Source organism: Acartia tonsa, chromosome 5 (assembly GCF_053477335.1).
Source record: "Acartia tonsa isolate MP-2025a chromosome 5, ASM5347733v1, whole genome shotgun sequence".
Lineage (NCBI taxonomy): Eukaryota > Metazoa > Arthropoda > Copepoda > Calanoida > Acartiidae > Acartia > Acartia tonsa.
The window spans coordinates 7373241-7393295 of NC_137264.1; the positions used below are offsets into that span (position 1 = coordinate 7373241).

The window sequence follows — 20055 nt, forward strand, 5'->3', positions numbered from 1 at the left end:
AAAGAGAGATTAATAATATCTCATTTTTATGTCGTCACATGCTGATTTTTTGAGCGACTTTCTTCGTCTTCGCCAATAAATGGTAGGTGCACGGCCAAAACTAAATATAGTAACTAGCGGCTACGCCCCTAGGTGCCCTCCCCATTATTTTTAATTTTTTTTTTGTGGGGGGGGTATTTTTCATTTTTGGGGGGGTTGGGGGTGTCCCACCCCCCAAGAAAATAGTTATAAACCTTCCCGGGACTTATGAAAAGCTACCCTGTTAAGGAGAACCCGATCGGTTCAGCGGTTAGCGAGATCCTTCGGTACAGACCCACAGACAGACAAACATCCTGTTACTTTAGTATAAGGATATTAAAACAAGGATGACAACATCCATAAAAGCGAAGCTCTGAAACGGTAGGACAAACGGCCATTAACACTTGTATAATGTTAGAACTGAATAATTAGAATGCGAATGTATAAGAGTCAAAGCAAAATTGTAAGTAAATTTGTTGAAAAACTGCTTGATACAGGATAATGATTATGGACATACTTACATTTTTAAGACTTGATTATAGAGTTGCTTCGCATATAATATTGTACTTTGTTGTCCCAGGAATCAGTATACCAAAAATCAGACCAAACGGATAATTAGGTCACATACAAATTTGTTGTTAAAATGTAAAAAAAATCAACATGTTTAAAATGGACGTACGGACATTCTGGTAATGATTATAGAGTTGCTACGCTTTCTAACTCGTACCTAACTATTACAGGAATCACCATGCAAAATTTGAAATCGAAAGGACAATTCTAACATGCCTAAATTAACGAAAAAAGCTATTTTAAAAAGTGAAAAAATCAACATGTTTAAAATGGACGTACGGACATTTTGGTAATGATTATAGAGTTGCTACGCTTTCTAAATCGTACCTTACTACTAAAGGAATCACCATGCAAAATTTGAAATCGATAGGACAATTCTAACATGTCTGAATTAACGAAAAAAGCTATCCGTGACGGACGGACGGACGGACGGACGTACGGACGGACGTACGGACGGACGGACCGACCCTAATTATAGAAAAGCTTCGCTTTTAATAATTATAGAAAAGCTTCGCTTTTAACAAAGACTTCAAAATAGAAATAAACAAATTTGAAATCATGAGCGAGAGAGGGAGAAAGAGCAACTGCAGTACATTTGTGTGTGTGGGTTCGTGTATCTGTGTAATTTTGTGTGTGTTTGTTAATGTGTGTATGTGTGTAGTACCGTGAAGCACTGAAAGGTCTGATCAAAATTGTTTGTTTGATTCTATACATAAATACATGAAAAATACTTTTTATAGAGTAGCTGTACTGCCAATAAATATGTGATAAATAAAGAATTTCTGCAGAAATTTTTACTTTGATGGAACAAAATTGTTTCCTTTTACAAGAAATTGGCAATTTTCATCACCTAAATATATTTATTTTCTAAACCATCACCAAAAAACGTGTAAAATTTGTAAAGGACACTCTACTATATTTTTTTTTACAAGTGGCTACGCCCCAGAAGCGAAGCTTTTCTATAATTAGGGTCGGTCGGTCCGTCCGTCCGTCACGGATAGCTTTTTTCGTTAATTTAGACATGTTAGAATTGTCCTATCTATTTCAAATTTTGCATGGTGATTCCTTTAGTAGTTAGGTACGATTTAGAAAGCGTAGCAACTCTATAATCATTACCAAAATGTCCGTACGTCCATTTTAAACATGTTGATTTTTTTACTTTTTAAATAGCTTTTTTCGTTAATTTAGACATGTTAGAATTGTCCTATCGATTTCAAATTTTGCATGGTGATTCCTGTAATAATTAGGTAAGAGTTAGAAAGCGTAGCAACTCTATAATCATTACCAGAATGTCCGTACGTCCATTTTAAACATGTTGATTTTTTTAACATTTTTAACAACAAATTTGTATGTGACCTAATTATCCGATTGGTCTGATTTTTGGTATACTGATTCCTGGGACAACAAAGTACAATATTATAAGCGAAGCAACTCTATAATCAAGTCCTAAAAAAGTAAGTATGTCCATAATCATTATCCTGTATCAAGCAGTTTTTCAACAAATTTACTTACAATTTTGCTTTGACTCTTATACATTCGCATTCTGATTATTCAGTTCTGACATTATACAAGTGTTAATGTCCGTTTGTCCTACCGTTTCAGAGCTTCGATTTTATGGATGTTGTCATCCTTGTTTTAAATACGTGTCTGAGAAGCTTTTGTTAAATTTTGATAGAATATGGAAATAGGTTCCCTTAAAGATTCCAATAATAGATTTATTATAACTTGGATCTTTCATCATATTATCACGACTCTAATAAAGTGAAACCTGTAGCTGGCTAAAATAACAATCCACCCATTCACAAACTTTACTCTATCCCCTTGTCTTCTACTGGATGAACGAACTGACCAATAAATTATATACATGTGCACTATTGAAGTCTTTGTTGTTATTTAGATTGTCTTCATTTTGTAATATCATTGACTTTCAATATTTTAAGCTTTGTATAAAGGATGGTCAAAGAGTTTCATAAATTGTATTGACCTAATAAAAACAAGGGTGACAACATCCATAAAAGCGAAGCACTGAAACGGTATGACAAATGGACATTAACACTTGTATAGTGTCTGAACTGAATAATCAGAATATAAAAGTACTAGAGGCGGCGTTCTAAAATTATCCCGCTATTGGCTAGATTGAATATTAATCTTTTTCTTTAAGTGTCCAATCCCTGAATATCAACCCAACTACTAAAAAAGTTACTACACATAAAGATTACTGCGACTTAAGTTTCGTTTTTTCATTATTTTTTAAAGATTAAATGTCCCTCTCTCTCACTTCCCTTTCCTTCCGTCTTTTTTAAATTTCATTATTTTTATTTAAAACCTTATTTATAATTTTGTCTCTCTTTCTTTAAGATATTTTAGGATTCTAGTATTTTTTTTCTTTCAAATTATCTTCCTGAAAGGGTTAAAATGTTTTGTTAAATGTTAAATTTTAGTTTAATATCTGAACACATTACGGACGCGTCGCTAGTATCAAATTATTTTAAAACTAAGTTTTCTTTGATTTACTATTTTATTAATTTAAATTTTCTATTTCATGAATAGAAATTTAATACTTTAATATAATTCAAATAGCAACATTAAATAAAAAAATGAATTTATTATTCATAGAGTAAAATAATGGGTCTTATTGTTCTGGTCAATGAGAGTTTATTATGGATTATTGGAGCACTATGAGTATTAAACATTCCACTTTTGGAAGATTCAAGCTCATTTATAGACGTTTATTTCCTATATAATGAATTAAAGCTATCTATCTCGGACGGACTTACGGACCGAACCTAATTATAGAAAAGCTTCGCTTTAAAAAAATATGTATTCATATATCCTTTTTTAAACAGAGAAAAAATTAGGGGAGGTCCAGTGGTGATAAATTTTATCTACTATTGGGGGGTTTCATTGGCACACCTGTTCAAAAAAAACTTGAAATAATTGGTCGCCTTGCGGCTTGATTCAACATACGCCATTTTGAACGTCCGCCTCCCCCCCCCCAAAAAAAAAGAAATACCCCAAGAAAAAATGACATAAAATTATTACTGTCCTATTCATTGGCTTATTCCTGTAAGCAGTCTATGTATTTTGCCATGAGCAAAATCATGTGCACTTTAAAATGAGGAAAATTACGGGGAATAGAAATTTTCAATTTAATTTTTTCCATGGTTTCAAAAAGATACCTGCTCGTCTATTCAATTTTTATTTTCGTTTTTGTTCATTTATGATAGGTTTCACTTACATTTAAGAATCTGATAGATCAAAAAATGGAATTACCCAATCTTTTCAATTTTTATTTATAAAACAAAATTTTGAGGTAATAGGATGGCCATTTAATTATTAAATCAATCATATTTTAAGCATTAAATAAGTGGTTGTTTCTACACGCATTCAATCAATAAGCTATTAGCTAATACTACACCTTCTTGAAGCCAACGCGTTGCAACAAGTGAGTTTTGAGTAGCTTCCATACTTTTTATGAATATTTTCATCCTTGTTTTCATGAATTTTCAGATGGATGGAGTGCAGATGATTTGAACAAGGCAAGATCAAAAGCTAATTTTATAGTCAGCCAATCTGGTACAAAGGTTAGGAGATTTTTTTTTTTTTTGATGGGGAAACTACTCTTCAAGTCCTTCTGGCTGTCGGTCGGTCTGTGCGTCGTTTTGTATGGCCGTCAATACTTACGTCTGTCATTCTGTTGTCTGTGTTATTGTCTTTCTGTCTTTCTTTAATTCTGTATGTAAGTCTGTAATCTGTTAGTATGACTGTTTTTTCTGTCTATATGTCTGTAAGTCTACAAGTATATATATATATCTGTCTACCTGTCTATAAGTCTGTATGTCTACAAGTCTGTCTGTAGGTCTGTCAGTCTATCTGTCTATCAGTCTATCTGTCTAAATGTCTGTCTATGAGAATGTTTTCGGTCTGTTTTTCTGTCTTTTTTTCTGTCTGTCTTTTTATCTTTCTTTCTGTCTGTCATTCAGTTTATCTTTCTGTATGTCTACCTGTCAGAATGCCTGTCTGTTAAGCTGTGAAACAGTCTGTCTATTCATAAGTCAGTCTGTTTGTCTGTATGTACGTCTGTCTTATTTATTGTTTGTCTCGCAGTTTGTCAGGCTGTTAGTCTTTCAGTCTGTCTGTTAATGGCTTACTAAATGGTAGTTGTCTATAGTGCCCTTTCAAAATGGGGATAAATGTCACCGCTTTTGGCCTACCTATTTTATTGACGTCGGGAAATCCCCTATACCACATCTCTTTTCTAGGAGGTTTCTTTCCCCCTTCCCTTTCTCTTTCCCTTAATATGACGTCAATAGCATAGGTAGGCCAAAAGCGGTGACAACTATACCCATTTTCCTAGGGCACTAAACACAGCTACCTAAAAATTATTATCTGATTTGAAAAAAAATCCAGAAAAGAATAAAGAAAATCAACTATTCAACTGAAGGAGACAAATCCAATAAACAATAAAATTTCTAAAATTTTAAAACCTACAAAATCACACAATACCTTTTACCATTAACTGTCCTAATATTGATGTTTTTTAAATAGTGAAATAATTTTAGGAAACCTGTTAAATTTTCTGTAGTGAATTTCAATAGCTTATTTGAATAAACTCTTCTGTCGCCCTTTATTTTATTTTTACAGATTACAAATGAGGGACATATTTTAATTCATATATAAAAATTCATGAAAAAAGTAAAATAGAATTAAACATGTACCTATAAACTATTAATTATATTGTCCGTTGGATTATCGGCAATGCTCTAAAACAAATATTCTCAGCTATTATTAAAGATAAATGTCCTATTTCCGTCTGTATGTTTGTTTTGTACCCTATTTTCTTTCATTTGAATGGCTGTTCTTATTATTATATTCATGAGCTCTGCTACTAATGGATGTTATCATCCTGATTATATAACAAAAACTAGATTTATATACATTTTGAAATGCTACGCATTTTTAGACATTACTCTTTTAGAATTTACATTAACTCTAAGATTTATTATAAGATTTAGAAAGTGAAGGTAATCTGTAACTAGCTTATGTATGTGTGGCTGTCTTTCATTAGAAAAATTAATTGGGTTCAACGTTCAAGACTATTTAGTTAAACTATTGGTCTCGCCCTAGCTTCTAGTAGCATTGCTCATTATTGAAAAGAATTACTCAATAAACCCAACCGTATCGGATATTCTCCCCCCAAAAGGTAAATATTGGTCCAACGTTTACAGGGCTCTTTCGATACAGACACATAGACAGACACACAATTTAATTTACTGTCAATCGCTGTGGACATAATTCTCCTTGTTTAGGACAATGTTGGTATGTTCACCGACCTACAGGAGGCACTTAATGCAGCCAAAGATGGAACTGTCATTTTTCTTGAGAAAGGATTTTATTTCAGGTCACTTTTTACATCTTTTTTAAAGCAAAGCTTTTCTATAACTATGGTCGTCCTGTCCATACGTACGTACGTAACGGGTAGCTCCTATGGATTACAAATTTTGCATGATGATTCCTGTAACAGTAAGGTACGTATTAAAAGCGAAGCAACTCTATAATCGTTACCAGGAAGTCCAAACGTCAAAATTTGGAAAAACATTTATATTATTTTTTTATTATCCTTACAAATTTATATTCAGCTTATTAAGTTATGACCTACCCTCTGATTTTAGAGCTTCGTTTTTATGGATGTTATCATACTTGATTTAATATACTTAAGCAGATTAACTTATATCATCATTGGACCGCCCATAGCATCACCCCCCCCCCCCCCATCATCCTATTTCAACATTTTTTTTATAAAACCCAAGTTTTACCCAAACATGATATTTAAGATCTTCAAGCCACTAATTCTTCGGAGCTCTTCTATTTAAACCTAACCTAAAAATGTATATTACTTTTTTTTTAACTTATGAGAGGGAGGTGTTTGTATACCAACAGCGATAAAAAGTATTTTTTAAGGTTTAAAAGCGTTGTTAAAAGCTATGCTATTCTATATTTAGCGTCACTCCTTACTACAGTCCGTTCGTCCACCCTAACGGATAGTTTCATTCATTATTTTAGGCGTATTAAAATTGTAAAAATGGAAATAGACTACGTTTATATTGTGATAAGTTCTCGCATACCCTGAGAAAATTTTTCTCACAGCTGGATATCATAATAGTCTTTCAAGAATTTCTAGGTCTTACTGCATTTGGAATAAAACTTTCTTGTTATTGTTGTATAACCAAACTTTTAAATTTTAGGTGAACAAGTAATAAAGTTTTAGATTTTGAAAGGAAGGCTTTTCTGTATATAACATATTAGTCCGTCCGTACATCCGTTATGGACAGTTTGTTGAAATCGTTCTGTTGATTATAAACCTTGTATAAAATGAATTGAAGCATGGCAGGGCTCGGCAGCCGCGCGACAGCCGGCGTTAAGGACTGTAAAAATCAACCTTTTATCATTTAAAAAATTAGCTGGAACTCTAAACCAGACCATCAATGGCAATACCTCTAGTCGAAAAAAAAATTTCAAAGCATCCAAACAGATTTAAATTTGTGGCTTAGTCGCGGCTGAGACGCGGCTGTCGAGCCCTGCTTCCATGATCATTTCATAAAGAAACTTTAAAAATCATTTAAAACAAGGTAATGTTTTAAAGGCGGGATTCTCCTTCGATTTTAAGTGATCATCTAGGGAATCCAGAGCATTATCCACGTATAATGGAATGCGATACTCTAACACCCAAGGATATTAGGTTAAGTAATATTCATCAGACAACCAACCCTTTAAATGCACGACCTTTGTCTGAGAAGTCCTAACTGTGCATAGTAGTGAGTTGCGCCTGTTTATAGGCCAAGGCATTCTTCCTACTCTTACTATTTATGTCGCGCACCTGACATAGCAGCAGTAAGAACCATTTTAAACGTCTTTAGTTATGACGCGGTGTCGGCCCGAGATTCGAACCTATCACTTCCCCGGCGACGATCGGAGCGCTACGTGTTGAGCCACGATCGCAGGTAAAGGGATAAGATAATGGCCGATAAATTGATGCACTTCCCCAATGATGATAGACAAATTAACTCCGACTGTAGATTACAATTAGTGGTTGATAATTTTGGTAACTCAATTTAATGAACCAACCAATCATAATTCAATGAAAGTCACCAAGTTGTTAAGTCAACGAATAAGAAAACGTTATTATAACACATCTAGAATAACGTCTTCGAATGTTCTATTTTTAGTGAAATAGCTTCGCTTTCATGGATATTGTTATTCCTTTTTTTTATTGAAGTTGAATTTAAGTGTCTTCTTTTTGTTTTCTTTTCTTATAAATATTTGTTTGTATTTGAAAAGAATATTTGTTTTTAATAAAATGTACTTGTGTAAGAGTTTTACGTCATTGGTATACATTTGTTTACATATAAAAACAAGGATGACAACATCTATAAAAGCGAAGATTGGGGTAGGACAAACGAACATTAACACTTGTAGAGTGCAGAACTGAATAGACAAAAGTTTATAAGTGTAAACAAAATACGTAATTGTAATAATCTAAGTAAGTGTGAGTAAATTTGTAGCGAAACTGCTTAATTACAGGATACTGTTTAAGACATACCAATAGTTTGCAAAACTGCTCAATTAAAGGATACTGTTTTTGAGGACAGTCTTACATTCTGGTTACGATTATAGAGTCGCTACGCTTCCAAAGCGTACCTAACTACTACAGGAATCACCATGCAAAGTTTGAAGTCGATAGGAAAATTCTAATATGCGAAAATTAACAAAATGAGCTAACCGTTCCGAAACGGAAGGACGGATGGACAAACCCTAAATATAGAAAAAGCTTCTCTTATAAAAATTTATTTTATCTTTTTTGGTGCTTGGAATTTGAATATATTTTTACAGCTTGATCGACCACAGTTGAAACATAAATGAAATGTGATTAATAAAGTTCGGACCCCTCACTTTGTATATATTACTAGCTGCTTCGCCCCTAACCTCTAGGGGCTTTGCCCCAAGAGATAATTTAAAAAAAAATTAAGTATTTCTGGTGCTGCAATTTATTTTAAAATAATTGCCTCAAAAAAATGGTGGAAAATAGCCTAAAACCTCCACAGGAACAGAAGGTATATTCCCTGAAGAGTAGAATCCGATCGGTTTAGTGGTTACCGAGATCTTAAGGGACGGACGGACAGACATCATTCTTCTTTGTATTATAGACTAGCGGATTCGCCCCTAGCCTCTAGGGGCTTTGCCCCAAGAGGTGATAAAAACAATTTTTGGCGAAATACGTAAAAGGACCAAAGAAATCTTCTACAAAAAAAAAATGGGGGGATATTTTTTGTTTTTGGGGGGGTTGGGGTTGTCCCATCCCCCAAGAAAATAGCCTAAAACCACCACAGGACCAGTAGGTATATTCCCTGAAGAGTAAAATCCGATCGGTTCAGTGGTTACCGAGATCTTAAGGGACGGACGGACAGACATCATTCTACTTTGTATTATAGATAATTCTTTCATTTTAATCTCTTTTATCTTTTTAAAATATTTAAGAATATGGTACTAAACATTTCTTTAAATCCTATCTTTGTATCTTATCCTCATAATGACAATATTCCATTCAAGACAGCAGCATTTTAGTAGCGAAGCTACTCTATAACTCACTTTGTATGTCAGTCCATAACGCTATGGAGTAAATGTGATATTTTCTAGGCTGCTAAATTTAGGATAGACTGTTGAAAGTTTTCGTGAAGATTTCTATGACATATGTGCATCTAGTTCATAAATTGTTTGACTGTCTGCCTCTCGGCTATTATTAAAAAGACATAAACCTTATTTTCTTAGTTCTATCTCACTTTGTTCGTTTGTCCAATCCATGTGCTTCACTTCTTAAGGATAAGGTCATACTTGTATGAAAGTAAGATATAGAGTGGATTTGCTACACTTTATACATACTTATTAAACTGTGTGTACTGTATGATCCCAAGTTTTATTAGAGCAAATATAATAACTGAAAACAACAAACAAACTAGATATAAACTCTTAATCAAACTTAGGACAGTTAGGGTGTTGAATCCATTTTTATAGAAGCAGAAATATAATCTATGATTACGGTTTTGACCCTCTAAAAACGTAATCTACCGTTCCACTTTCCTCTCTCTTGGTGATGATATCATCAACGTATTCATAAACATTGATTTCCTTATTTAAATCAACATAATAGTAATGGTATATTCTAGTTATTATTTTTATTTTACATAATGATTTTTTAATTATAAATAGTATTTTATACATTCCTGCAATTGACATAATTTAAAAATAGTATGTATGATTTCAATTATGTCGTTGTTAAAAGTGTAAACCACCATTCCAGTTTACCCTCTTTTGAAAGTGGAATGTTACATTTCAAAAATCGTATCGACATTGATGATATCATCATTAAGAGAGGCAAAATTGTAATGGTAGATTATAAAAAATCATATCGGCGTTGATGATATCATCACCAAGAGAGGGGAAACTTGAATGGTAGATTACGTTTTTTAGAGGGTCAAAACCGTAATCCTAGATTATATTTCTGCTTCTATAAAAATGGATTCAACTCCCTAACTGTAGGAAGAAACAAGAAGGGGTAGATTATAGAACGCTAAGGAATATTAATCAACTATTAATGAGAGTTTAACTAGATTTCTCGTATTCATTCGAATCCGGTGGATAGGAACCGGTCTTCATCCATACGAAAAAACTATGTCTAGCATCGCATTATATCAAGCTTTCTACGAATATAAAAATGTACAATCATAAGATTAAAACCAGTTTTTTTAGGCCGTGCCTTCGGCACCTCGGGGCTAAAAAAAAATAGTTTTAATCTTATAATTGTACATTCTATATCCGCGGAAAGCTGTTTATAATACGATGCGAGAAATAACTATTCTTTATCTCAAACTATCGGATATGCCCCTCGTATCTAGGGTCTTTTTATTCAAAGGGACAGAGCGGGGCTAGAAAAATATTTTTAAACCATCCAAGGACTTAAATCTGAAAACAAAATAGCCTGAGCCTATCACAGGACCTTTGTGAAGCTAACCTAAAATAGAGAACCTATTCGGTTCAGCAGTTATTGAGATCTTAAGCTTCAAACAAAACTACATTATATAATGTTTGTATAGTTATACTGTAATCTTTATTCATGTATTTATGAGTTCTTAAAAAATGTATCTGAAAAATGATCCATGAATTACATCTAAAATGATCCATAAATTACATCTAAAAATCCACAACAATTTATTGTTTGCATCTTTTTTATGAACAGTAAAGTAAACATAATCCTGAAAAAAATATTTTCGATGGTAATTATGTCTTTTGAAATTATTTTTAATCCGACAATCCTAAAATAAAAGTAACATGATATCTATCTGTCTGTACCGAAGTTTCTTGCAAACCACTGAACCGATATGGTTCTTCTCTACAATGCATCTTCTTTGGAAAGGTTTAAAACTAGAGAAAATGAACCCTTCCCAAATTTTTTGACATTCTTCTAAAAACTAAAATTTTGCGAACTAAAGTGCACCATTAAGGCCTCTAGGGGCGTAACCATTTTGTAACTTATTTTGACATAAATACGTACAGACCAGACCAATTTATGAAGTAGTTGCTCTACTAAAACTTTTGTGTTGTTGGTTATGAAAATTAATGACCTGTATCTTGAATACAAACTTTTCCACACGGTGGCCTAACATTCTAGCAAACAAAACAGATCAGTATAATAGCCAAAAATAGAATAACATGGCAAGGATGTAAAAAAATATTATCAACAAGTTAATTGGCACTTTCCTTCTAAATTAATTTGATATGAAAGCTGGTATGACCGTATCTTATTTGAATTAAGACTTTACTGAAACAGCTTATGTTGCCTATAAAAAAAATTACGCCATACAATACAAAGGACCAAAGTTAGGCCAGTATAGATTTAAATTGGCAATGGTAAAATGTTTGCTGGCCTATCATTGGTCATTTGTATTGTATGACGTCATCTTTTTATAGGCAATATAAACTGCTGTGACTTTTCTTTCAACTGTGCATCTATCAGTGTGGCTGCATTTAAGATACATAAAAAAAAGAAAATAAATTAAATTGATGTATATTTATTGAAGTACCTATATTTATTTTTTTATATTAATTTGGTTGTTAAAATAGGAAAACACAGTCTTTTGGTTACACCCTGTAGACTACAAAGTAAAAATGATTGTAAAATACATTTAATTATTATGATAGTTTTAATGCTTTAAATCAGAATGACAAAATATTGATAAACCTAAACGAATTGATTGTGATACCTCATTTTATATAAATTAGTAAGGTTTTTTGTCTAAAGATTAAGATTTCAATCATTGAACTGATTGAGTTCTTCTTTACAGGGTAGCTCCATTTAGGTTCCGAGATCGTTTTAGGTTATTTAATTTTAGGATTCAAGCCTTGGGATAGTTATATTAAATTTTTAGCCCAATCTTACACCATTAAAAATAGAGCCCCAAGATATTGGGGGGGGGGGGGGGCAATAATTAGTAGTTATATTATTGGGAATTTTAAATTTTGTTTCAGTTTTTTGCTGAATTAAACGAACACTTGTCTACACACATCTTATTTCTAGAGTCCACACATTATTACAAATATTACAAATGCACTATTTCCACAATTAGCAAATCAAAAACAATAAAATTAATTAAAGTGATTTGGTACATTTTTAAACATAGTACAAATAGGTTATTTTTTATAATGATTTGATATAAAAAGAACCACATTTATTTACCTTGAATTCATTGTGAATGAGCATATTTTATCAAAAATATTGTTCATGCAATTAAACACATCAAAATACAAATGGTTGAGTATTTTTATAACTTTTACAAACAAATTAGTCACAATGGCTATAAAGTGATAGGGGGAGGGGGCAGTAGGGACACACCTACACAAATAAACATGGATAATATGACAGGGGAAAAATTGTCGTCAATATAGAACATAGAATTTCTTCATCCAGTAGTAGAGAAGAGATGGGGTAAAGGGGGTGGAAGGTGGGTTCGTTATTTTAGCCAACTGTGAGTTTCATTAAAGAACAGTAAAATTTGGTGTAAGATCCAAGTAATAATATATGCATTCATACAAGGTCGTCCAAGTGGGGGGGGGGGGGGGTAAAGCGGTGATTACCCCCACCCCCCTCCCTAACAATTTGGAGGGGAAAAACCCAGCCAAAATAAACAATCCCTAACAAAAAAAATTTGGCGAGCTTCGCGCGCATTTTTGCTCCTAAATATCTAATAGTATTTCATTATTAGTTAGGTACCTTTTTACATTATTAAATTATCCCCCCCCCAAAAAAAATTTTACCTGGGGGCAAATTTTGGGGGGAGTAAAAAAAATTTACCCATGCCAACAGATTTCATGGGGGGTAATTATCCTCCCCCCCCCCCCAAGCAAATTTTCCCCCCAGGGTAAAAAATTTTTTTGGGGGGGGTAAAAAAAATTTAAACAAATTACCCCCCCCTTCAAAAAATTTTACCCCACCCAAAATAAAAAGCTTAGACGCCCCTGCATTCATACAAACGACCACACACATTGTGTATCCATCGTACAGACAAATGATTTGTAGGGTTGCTTCGAGATTAAAACTTTAAACTCTGTATTCTTATATTATGCTTAATTGTGAAAACACCGCTTTTGTGTCATTTTACCATTAACACTTTTTATGCTTTTTATGCTCGGTTTTGTGGATTTTCAAACTTTTTATAAAAATATTTATATTTTAGAAAACATTTAGAAAAACGCGATAATGCTGGTTGGTTTTGGTTTTATATAAGGTACTAGCGGCTTCGATCCTTGGAGCATCTTGGGGCAAAAGTGAGAAATAATTTTTTTGTGGGTGGAGGCATATTTTCTAGGGGTGATTTCTCTTCATATGGTGGGGTTACCCACACCAAAAATAGTTAAACCTGCCATGGTCCCATGAGTAGCTACATTTATAGGTGAAGTATACATCTGTTCAGCGAAGATGATTAAAGTCCCTCCACAGAATATGACGTCATACGATAGAATAACCAATGAGAGGCCAGCATAAATTTTACCATTGCAATGCATTGGTTAATTACAGTATATACTGGCCTCTCAATGGCTATTATATCGTATGACGTCATAATCTGTGGAGGGACTTTACGCATCTTCCAGTGGATAGGAACCGGTTCTCATCCATACGAAAAAAACTATGTCTAGCATCGTATTATATCCAGCTTTCTACGAATATAAAAATGTACAATCATAAGATTAAAACCAGTTTTTCTAGCCCGTGCCTTCGGCACCTCGAGGCTAAAAAAATGGTTTTAATCTTATAATTGTAAATTCTATATCCGCGGAAAGCTGTTTATAATACGATGAAAGAAATAACTATTCTTTACTTTTTGATATATCAATACTGCACTACTAAAAACCAACTTGACCTGGCAATTGTGTAAAAGTTACTTTGTTAAGCAGCTAGGCAATTCTATGATTAGGGTCTGTTTATTATAACTTCAGTGCGTCTTTATGTCAGTAAAAGTTTGACATATCTATTCAAAATCTTTTGTAGGTGTAAAAGAATTATTTAGTAATTATGAAACTAAATGAAACTTCGTTGATGATCAAAACAGCTCGATCAGGTTTTAAAAGTATGTATATTTCAGGGAGGGAGGGGACAATGGGCTGTTTATTATACTAGTCCCCAAAGTTTTATACAAACGTGGCTTGACAACTTTGGGAACCTTAGTGAAATTTGATTGGTTGGTTCATTCAGCTAAGTGTCTAAACGTTTCAATCACTAAATGTTTTCTGCAGAAGGTGTAATTTTGTGTATCATCATTGGGGATGCACATCAATTTATCGGCAATTGTCTAATTCCTTTAGATACCTTTATTATTTACTATACCTAATTACTACATTATGTAAAAATCGCTTATTTATAAAACTTTACTCTTTTAGAACTATAGAAAGAATACTTAAACATGACTAAACTGTTATAAGCCTTTCAGTGGTGCGCTGCATATGGACATAACTGTTGTTGGTAACTGTAAGATATTGCAACATTCCTTATAAAATGATCCCATATATTACAGTGCACAAAAATACATTCGCAAATATGACCTCTTTCTTATTATTATTTTTTCTTTTTCCTTTTTTTCTTATTTTTTTAAAGGCCAACTGCAACTTTAGGGAATTAAAAAATTACAAAGATGACAACATCCATAAAAGCGAAGCTCTGACACGGTAGAAACGAACATTAACACTTGTATAGTGTCAGAACTGAATAAGCAGAAGTTGAAACAAAATTTTAAGAAAATTTGTTGCAAAATTCCTTCTATATAGGATACTCTTTTAGAACATACTGACATTTTAGGACTTGATTATATAGATGCTTCGCTTATAACATTGTACCTTGTTGTGAAAGAAATCAGTATTTCAAAAATCAGATGAATAGGATGATAGATAATTATATCCCATAAAAAAAATGTTGTTAAAAATGTTAAAATCAACAAGTTTTAAATGGACGTAAGGATTTTCTGGAAACAATTACAGAGTTGCTACGCTTCTCTAATCGTAACTTATTGTTAAAAGACAATTCTAACATGTCTAACTTAACTCTTAACGGTCGGGCCCCTTTCTGGACCTTAATCAATCAGGGGGGGGGGGGCTGTGTTTAGTCGCCAGGGTGGATGGATCCAAGCAAATGAAGGATTTTTGGGGTATAGTCCCTTTCGTGGCAACGCCTATTTAGGGGCGTTGCGTCTTTTGTTTACAGAAGCTTTTGAAAGGTTATTTTAGGTTAGGTGATAGCCCCGTAGGGTTGGGAAATTGGCCCCGCACGGACTAGAAATAGGAAAAAATATACTGTGAAAATAAGACGAACGACCCTTAAGAGGCGTTGTCACGAAAGGGACTATACCCGATTTTTGTGTTAATAACAATCATATATTTTAGAGAAGAGGGTTACAGAGTAACTTGTGGTTGTAGTATTATTGGCGCCAGCTCCCGTGGCTGTATTCTTGTCAGCAAAGGTGAGCTGAGTTGTAGTATTATTAGCGCCAGCTCCCGTGGCTGTATTCTTGTCAGTAAAGGTGAGCTGAGTTGTAGTATTATTGGCGCCAGCTCCCGTGGCTGTATTCTTGTCAGTAAAGGTAAGCTGAGTTGTAGTATTATTGGCGCCAGCTCCCGTGGCTGTATTCTTGTCAGCAAAGGTGAGCTGAGTTGTAGTATTATTGGCGCCAGCTCCCGTGGCTGTATTCTTGTCAGTAAAGGTGAGCTGAGTTGTAGTATTATTGGCGCCAGCTCCCGTGGCTGTATTCTTGTCAGTAAAGGTGAGCTGAGTTGTAGTATTATTGGCGCCAGCTCCCGTGGCTGTATTCTTGTCAGCAAAGGTAAGCTGAGTTGTAGTATTATTGGCGCCAGCTCCCGTGGCTGTATTCTTGTCAGTAAAGGTAAGCTGAGTTGTAGTATTATTGGCGCCAGCTCCCGTGGCTGTATTCTTGTCAGCAAAGGTAAGCTGAGTTGTAGTATTATTGGCGCCAGCTCCCGTGGCTGTATTCTTGTCAGTAAAGGTGATCTGAGTTGTAGTATTATTGGCGACAGCTCCCGTGGCTGTATTCTTGTCAGTAAAGGTAAGCTGAGTTGTAGTATTATTGCCGCCAGCTCCCGTGGCTGTATTCTTGTCAGTAAAGGTAAGCTGAGTTGTGGTATTATTGGCGCCAGCTCCCGTGGCTGTATTCTTGTCAGTAAAGGTAAGATGAGTTGTTGTATTATTGGCGCCAGCTCCCGTGGCTGTAGTCTTGTCAGTAAAGGTAAGCTGATTTGTAGTATTATTGGCGCCAGCTCCCGTGGCTGTATTCTTGTCAGCAAAGGTAAGCTGAGTTGTAGTAGTATTGGCGCCAGCTCCCGTGGCTGTATTATTGTAAACAAAGGTAAGCTGAGTTGTAGTATTATTGCCGCCAGCTCCCGTGGCTGTATTCTTGTCAGTAAAGGTAAGCTGAGTTGTAGTATTATTGGCGCCAGCTCCCGTGGCTGTATTCTTGTCAGCAAAGGTAAGCTGAGTTGTAGTATTATTGGCGCCAGCTCCCGTGGCTGTATTATTGTAAACAAAGGTAAGCTGAGTTGTAGTATTATTGCCGCCAGCTCCCGTGGCTGTATTCTTGTCAGCAAAGGTAAGCTGAGTTGTAGTATTATTGGCGCCAGCTCCCGTGGCTGTATTCTTGTCAGTAAAGGTGATCTGAGTTGCATTTGATTGTTCTTGTTATCGACAATAATCTCACTAAGGTCCTAGATAGAGGGTAAATACAAGGATCTAAAGGTATAAGACAATAGCCGATAAATTGTATATTTACAATAATGATACACACTATCACCCCTTATGTAGGTTACAATTTGGGGTTAAAATGTTTGGACACTTAACTTAATAAATCAACCAATCAAAATTAATGAAAGTCCCCAAAGTTGTTAAGCCAATGAATATTAAAACTTTTATTAAAACTTTGGGGACTAGTGACTAGTGTAATAAACTGTACTAACAACAACAAAAAACTGCTATTTTCCAGTTCTAAAGACGATAATAAAAATATTTGAACAAAAAACACCCTATTAACTTATTTTTTTCAATTGTTTTTCATTGTACGATTAACATGAAATAAATCTACTTTACCAAAAATTAATATAGAATTTTTTAAAATTATCTTTTTCTATAAATGTGTTTTTTTCATATGTTTTAAATGTTTAACTTCGATTGTAAAGAATTTTCTCGTGTTCATTCGAATCCGGTGGATAGGAACCGGTTCTCATCCATACGAAAAAACAATGTCTAGACCGTGCCTTCGGCACCGCGGGGCCAAAAAACTGGTTTTAATCTTATAATTGTACATTTTTAAATCCGCTAAAATCTGTTTGTAATTCGATGCGATGAATAACTATTCTTTGTTGAGTCACAAGTGTTTTTTGTTTTAAACAGAACCGGTTCTCATCCATATGAAAAAACTATGTCTAGCCCGTGCCTTCGGCACCTCGGGGCCAAAAAACTGGTTTTAATCTTATAATTGTTCATTATATATCTGCGAAAAGCTGTTTATAATACGATGCGAGAAATAACTATTACCTTGTCTAATTTTAAGTAAGAATTGAAAATATTTAAATTTGAAATTTATTTTCATTTGGAATATTGTATTTGATATTAAATTAAATGTTAATTCAAATTATGTCAAGTATTTCTTATCAAATTTGTCAAAATTCTTCATTTTCCTGATACATAATTTATAGCGTTGAAATGTCTGAAGGGGGGGGGGGGGAGGGATAAAACCCTAAAACCATCCCGTGAAGCCTAAAAAAAGGAGAAGTTAGTCGATTTAATGGTTAGCGAGATCTTAAAGAATCAACAGAAAAAAACTCCAATACTTAATAGAATAGAATAAAGACAGAATTATAAAGGCTTATAAGACACAAATTGCGTGATACACTTTTAAAAGCAAAGCTTTTCTTTAATTAGGGTCACTTCGTCCATTTGTTAAGTTGATTTAAATATGTTAGAAAGTTGAAGTGTCCTATTGATTTCAAACTTCACATGCTGACTCCTATAACAATAAGGTATGATTAAGGATACGTAGCAACTCTCTAACATTATCAGAAAGTCTGTACGTCTCTTTAAAACATTATTTTTTACTTTTTTTACAACAAATTTGTAAGTAAGGTCATAAACTGTATCCTGTATTTAAGGAGTTTTGCAACATATTTATCTACAATTTTGTTTGGACATTTATATTCTGCTTTTTCAGATCTGACACTCTACAAGTGTTAATGTTAAGGGTAATATAGGCCGGTTTCAGAGCTTAATTTTTGTGTTGTCATCCTTATTTATTTAGGTAACCCGACAATTCACATTCTTGGGGGCAAAAGTTCGAGCTCCTCACAATCCATAGTTCTGGCTCGTTTACAATTCAGGTAAACACTACTTTAGTATCTTAAGGGATAAGACAGTAGATAAGAAATTTGGCATGTTAATGGTGTCTTAACAATTTTAAACTTTGCATGATGATTCTTGTAACTTTTAGAAACAACTTAGACAGCGTACCAATTGTATAATCGCAACCAGATTGTCCGTAAATTTTTCAAAGCATGCTGATTTTTTACTTTTAAAAAATTGTTTAATGTGATATATTTATCCTATTTTTCTGATTTTTTAACAATGATTTATAGGAGGTGTGCAAAAAAATGCGGACCTTTTTAAAAATAAAATTGCGCGGCGCGGATTGTGTTTATAGTAGAAAAATGTTATGCATACATTTAGAACCGCTATGAACTCTAGTTTTAGGAAATATAAAAACGATTCTTGTGCTACGTTAAGTAAAGGAGCTACGTGGTAAAATGTTCCCACTGACTTAAAACTGACTTGCGCATAATTCATTAAAGATTAAAGTATAATATCTTAAGCGAAGGATCTCTGTAATCAAGTCCTAAAACTATGTAAATAGTATCCCGTATTAGGCAATTTTGCAACAAATTGTTTAGACATCTACATACATTCTGCTTATTAAGTGTAAAATCCTTCGTCTGGTTCTAGAGCTTCATTTATATGGATATTGTCATTCTTGTTTTAGAAAGAAATAAAAAAATATTTATCCAAAAACATTTGATGCAAAATTTTAATATAAGCAATTCTCTTTATAGTCATTTGATATTCAAATTGTCTATAAAATGTGAATAATTGCAGGAATATAAAGGGATAAGACAATGGCCGATAAATTAATGTACATCCCCAATGAGATGGTACACAAAATTACCCCTTCTGTAGCGTAAGATTAGTAGTTGAAACGTTTGAACACTTAACTTAAAAAACCAACCAATCAAAATTCCCTAAAGCCCCCAAGTTGTTAAGCCAACGAATAAAAAATTATATAAAACTTTGAGGACTAGTAAAATAAACAGCCCATTGTCCCCCTCTCTCTTGAATAAATGTGTTTATATTTTTGTTTAATGTTTATATTCTTGTTGTGTATGTTGTATATATAAATGGTACTTTAGTGTAAGATGTATTGGCATCAAATTGAATAAATTTATAGTTTATCTGCATAAAATCAGGAAAAAGGGAATTTTATAATGAAAAAAAGACGATTTTCCTTAACCTCAATGGAAACAGAATATGTGTATAAATTTTGTATTCAGTTTAGGTTGCAACAATGCTCCTTATTTATTGGTCAGTTCTTTCATCTAGTAAGAGGGAAGGAGATTGGTAAATGGGGTAGCCTGATGAAATAAAAAGATTTATCAGAGTATGCGAGAATATTATATCCACAAGTATAAATATCGTCAAATGCTTTTCTTCAGTCAAACTGACTAAAATTAGTATAATTATAGCACAAAGGGAAAATAGCCTTCCCAGACAAAAATCATCCATATGAAGTCATAAAAATGAGGGAGATGAGAGGAGAA

General features: G+C 33.7%; 1 protein-coding gene across 1 annotated transcript in view; it reads left to right on the forward strand.

Moving 5' to 3' along the window:
- The window catches only part of LOC145319915 (uncharacterized), a 78602-nt gene that overhangs the window by 19241 nt on the left and 39306 nt on the right, over window positions 1-20055 (forward strand). Inside the window, exons 9-12 of the mRNA XM_080162317.1 lie at window positions 4099-4172; window positions 5898-5989; window positions 15571-15647; window positions 18489-18567. Of these exons, the coding sequence (XP_080018443.1) occupies window positions 4099-4172; window positions 5898-5989; window positions 15571-15647; window positions 18489-18567 (322 nt within the window). The remainder of the gene's footprint in view (window positions 1-4098; window positions 4173-5897; window positions 5990-15570; window positions 15648-18488; window positions 18568-20055) is intronic.